We start from the raw sequence: 4,635 nt of genomic DNA on the forward strand, positions 1-4,635 counted from the left end.
CCCGCCGCAGCCGTGCGTTCGCTCGCGGCGCGCATCGATGCCAGCCCCCTAAAACTTCCTTCCGGCCGAGCATCGAATTCCAGTCAGCCTCGAGCCCAGCACGCTAAGCCCAAGCCCGCCACCACCGCCGTCAGCCTTGGTCCCCCCCCAGCCCGAGTTAGCCGCCACCGTCGCAGTGGCGCCGCGTACCGACCTGACCCCCTCTGCTGCTGACCGCCTTTTCTTGCTGCCAATTGCCCCCGAGGGGTGTCTCTGACGACCATTCACGACGCCCCGCCGGGCCCATGGCGCTCACCTCGTCGGAGGAGGCGCTTCTCCTCGCGGCCCTCCCGACTATCGAGAAGACGCGGTATGCCGAACGTGCGTAGCAGGATTTGCGTTGTACAGAGAAGCCTTTTGTTGACAGATACGCAGTTGCCAGTACCGTCATCATCTTGTTTGATCACCGTAAGTCGCGTGCCTTTCGTGCCGTAGTGGGACGCGCCCTAACGTTGTTTGGCTTCACAAAGTCATCACGCTTGATCAAGAGGTAAGCTCAATCCAATGGCCAGGTTTCTGTTAGCATAGCTGACGGTACCTGTGATAGATCAATCTCATATGGGTACGCCCGTTTGTCAATGCATAGGGGCATCCACTGATGCGACTTTCACTTCAGCGGGCACACTGGGGGTTAGGAAAAGTCCTGTTCCTCATTGTGAGTACCCTCTGCCACACATTGTGCGAACCGCGCCTCACATGCAACACAGAACCGATATTATGCCCTAGTCATAGTCATGTACGTCTTCCTACAGGCCATGTCCCCCGTAGGATGCTAATGCCGTACTACTCTCAGCTTCAACAACTATGGTCAGAAATTCCGGCCGCCTGGTCTATGAAAACGAACTGACGTCCCTTATAGCGCTGTTCAATTCCAACCAACTCACAGACTCAGTGAGTGGACATTTTGTATCTTTCCTCGTATGGCCCGCTCACCGACACTCTCCTTATAGTTGTATGTTGTTCCTCGCGCATCACAAGTTCGATCCTCACCAGGTTCTCCGCTAGCTGTCTGTCCTGGTTTAGGTGGCAAGGCTGGACGGGTGTTCTGACTTTCATCGTCGCAGAACGTGAGTCTTCCCTTCCCGCCCGCGTCGATCACCCTCTAAGCTGCGCCGTCGCTGCAGTGATCCTTCAATTGCGCCTGTACGCTCTCTACTTCCGCGACAAGCGCGTTCTGGTCTGCATGTCCTTCGTTTGCGCCGGAACCGCCGCTACCTCCGCATACGTGATGGGCGCTGCCCTCTCCAGCATCACCTGTACGTCCCCCATTCGACCAGCGTCTAAGTAGAAGTACTAACGTCGAGACAGCTACCGCAGTGTGGCTCCCGCACAAACACTCGACGGTGTGCATCCCGAGCAACGTCCCCGCGCACTTCTACGCGTTCTGGATCCCGATGCTCGTCTCCGAGAGCGTGCTGTGCGGGCTCGCGCTCGTCCGCGGCTTCCGCGCGTACACCCCCGGCTCGAACGTGTTCCAGAACGGGAAGCGCATCATCGAGATCCTCGTCCGCGACTCGCTCTTCTACTTCGTCATGTGCGTCCCCCCTCCCCTCCCCTCACGCTCTCTCCCCCCCGTATCTTTCTTTTTTCGCTGTATGGAGACGAGACTTACACGGGGCCGCACAGCATCTTCGCGACGTACCTCGTCAACACCGTGCTGTTCATCACGCAGTCCGACTCCGAGGTCGAGATCCCGATCGGGTTCGCCGTCGCGCTCTCCGTCGTGCTTTCGAACCGCCTCTGCCTGAACGTGCGCGGCTACATCCGCCCCGCGGACGACTCCCTCCCCGGGTCCCTCCCCGCGCGCGCCCCCGCGCTCGTCGACCTCTCGCGCTCTGGGTACACGTCGCACACGCATGCCGGGTACGACGACGACGATAGGGACGGGGAGGAGGGGGAGGACGATGGGTACGGGGTGGCGCCGACGACGTTCTCGGTCGTGCATGGGGGCGTGCTGAGCGATTTGGAGATGCATGAGTTGCGTGCGATGCGTGCGCAGAGCCCGAAGCACGTGCGGACGTTTTCGTAGCGCCTCCGCCGCCTCTTCATTCTGCCGCGTGTATATCCCCCATTCCCCGAGCACTTCTACTGTATCCTCCCCACTTCACACCATCTCTGGGCCGTCGCTCCCTAGCGCATCACTGTCATAGTGTCTGTTGTATCACCCGACCTGTACGCTCGTTCTGTGTATGTAGATATATCCTACCGCGGCCACCTTGCCGCTTGGCTACCTCACTCCAATATCGGCTAACCGAACGCATCCAGACTCCTTTGATTCGGAAGCTTCAGTGAAGGGATCACTGGGTGTTCGATTCAACGCAAGTCCCCAGATGATCCTCAGCTAGTGGTCCACGGTATGCATTCAACTTTTTTGTGTCACATCTGTTACACTATAACGGTGGATACAATGTCCATGATTTTTCCAAAGAAGTTCAGAAGTCGTAGAAGGAGTGTGGCTGCCGCGCACGGCAAAAGTTTTACAAGAAAATGAACGAAGCGTTTCCCTCGAACCCATTTAGGGTCCATTCGTAACATCCAATCTCCACCCAAGCAGCCGCTGCACCATCTCCCATCTGCCCTCAAACGGCTGCTGGTCCCCTTCCGGGACCCACGCTATCTTCCCATATTCCGCCTCGCGCAGCACAGGAAATAAACGCGCGAGGACGCCCGCCACCTCGGCCGGGTTCTCGATGTTTACCCCCGCAAATGCGGTGAGGCGGCGCAGCCCGCATTGCGACGGTGCGGGCAGCAACCGTGCCAGCGTTTCCGCGTCGGGGAGCTTGTGCGCGTGCAGGTGCAGCCCCAGCGTGTCCAGGTGTGCGCAGTTTTGGGCGAGAGGGACGAGGTTGGTGAGCGTGAGGCAGGGGGTGTTGCTACCTGGGGGGTAGGGATTATAGCTGTTCAGCGAGAGGGTCGCGAGCTGAGGCCATGCGTGCGCGATGTCGCGAATGGAATTTGCGCTTACGGCCAGCGCGGGGCATTGGATGCAGACATAGTCGATGTGGGGGAAGGCGTAGAGCGGCCGGAGAGCGACCCCGACGTCGATCACTGGGGGGATGGCGGTTTCGGATGGACGGACTTGCGTACGGCCGAGGTCTAGTTGTAAGTGGGTGAAGGAGTCGCGGTGCGCGGCGCGCGCGACGAGTGCAAGGTGCTGCTTGATTGTGTCGGTGTTGGGTTGCTTCTGTGTGCTGAGCTGGACCTGTCGCAGGTTCCCCTCCGGGAGAGCACCGAGGAACGTCTTCGTGCTCCCGTCCATCCGGACAAGGCCGAGATCGAGCATTTTGAGGGTGTTGAACCACGCATCTTTGCGTATGTCGCAACCCGTTATCGTAGCCATCTCGTACTCGTTGACGTACACTTCCATCGCGGAGAGCCTGGGTAGCACCGCCAAAGCCTCTACACAGATTGCTGGCAAGAAGACGTTGCCCCTGTAGCTCGTGAGCTCCTTCAAGCTATAGAGGAGTTGCCCGTAGGCGTCCCCGACGTTGCCCGAAAACTTCTGCAACATGTAGCCTGACAAACGGTGCATACGGAGTTCCAGGGAGGTCACGCGTTTGCACGCCTCCCGTATACGCTTGAAGGGCGACGCCAAAACCGAAGGGACGATGTTGTTGAATTGCAGTGCGAGGTGTGTGATGGTTGGCGAGAGGAAAAGGTGGAGGATGCGCAAGTGTGTCACGCGGGAATCTTGGAAATGGAGCGTTCGGAGCTGCGGGAGGAGCGGCTGGCCGGCGGGGAGGCGCGCACATAGCGCCAACAGAGATTCCAGGCAGACATCCTGCCGCTTGTTCCAGACGAAGCGTCGCACGTACTGAGCGTAGTACTTGATCCGCGTCCATTCGAGTCTGCGGGGCCGTATTATCCGCTGCAAATGCGGCCAGTCAGTCGATATACGGAAAGACGAGATCAGTACAAGGGACGTACGAAGATGTGTCCACCGCCCTCGAGGGGTACCTCCTCCCATGCGCAGGATGGTAAAAGCCGCAAGAGCGGTACAAGGCTACGTTGATCTCGCCAGAGTGCGGCTGCGGACGCTTTGTGCAGCGTCTTGCATGTCCGCACGAGTGAGACCAGCGTGCGCTTGCCGCTCGGGGACAAGCAGAGCCATTCCACTATGAACTGGAATATCTCGCTGATGGCAAGGCAGCGGTGGCTTGCGGGTATTGATAATGCGTTCATTGTCGCTTGTCAGCCTGGAAAAGAGAGCGCAATGATGATTAGCATTCAGTGAGTCTCCAGTAGCGCGCTGACGTACTTTGTGTGTTGTGTTTGATGCTCCGGCTGTGAATGTGTTTGTGTGTCGGTGCGTGTGGCTTTCATTAGCCACGCAGGCATTTATATGCACTCGGCATTCGTACGCATGGACTACTACCTGAGTGGCGCATCCGCAGCAGGGCAGCTTTGACAGCCAAGCGGTGAGAGTCAACGCGCCGTAGGCCCATGTTGCGACGCATAGTGCGATGAAATTGGTTCATCAGAGGTATTCTTATATGGCCCTACGCTTGAAGCTTCGTTAGCCACCGCGGTCAATGCATCCCCGAGCAGAGAAAGAGACTCACCAACAACCTGCGCCGGGTCCAAGGAGACTGAGAC

General features: G+C 58.5%; 2 protein-coding genes across 2 annotated transcripts; one reads left to right on the plus strand and one right to left on the minus strand.

Moving 5' to 3' along the window:
* Window positions 1–284: 284 nt before the first annotated feature.
* On the plus strand, window positions 285–2,068 carry TRAVEDRAFT_38970 (uncharacterized protein; the record flags this gene model as incomplete). The annotated part of the gene is made up of 9 exons (XM_008042835.1): window positions 285–360; window positions 415–447; window positions 510–529; window positions 656–694; window positions 747–775; window positions 1,045–1,106; window positions 1,164–1,295; window positions 1,348–1,573; window positions 1,666–2,068. The coding sequence occupies 9 exons, from the start codon at window positions 285–287 to the stop codon at window positions 2,066–2,068; spliced, it is 1,020 nt and encodes a 339-aa protein (XP_008041026.1).
* A 486-nt stretch (window positions 2,069–2,554) lies between these two features.
* Window positions 2,555–4,221, minus strand: TRAVEDRAFT_22239 (uncharacterized protein; the record flags this gene model as incomplete). Its single annotated transcript, XM_008042685.1, has 2 exons — window positions 2,555–3,907; window positions 3,967–4,221. The coding sequence occupies 2 exons, from the start codon at window positions 4,219–4,221 to the stop codon at window positions 2,555–2,557; spliced, it is 1,608 nt and encodes a 535-aa protein (XP_008040876.1).
* Between the last annotated feature and the right edge of the window lie 414 nt (window positions 4,222–4,635).

Source organism: Trametes versicolor (genome assembly GCF_000271585.1).
Source record: "Trametes versicolor FP-101664 SS1 unplaced genomic scaffold TRAVEscaffold_9, whole genome shotgun sequence".
In the NCBI taxonomy this organism is placed as follows: domain Eukaryota; kingdom Fungi; phylum Basidiomycota; class Agaricomycetes; order Polyporales; family Polyporaceae; genus Trametes; species Trametes versicolor.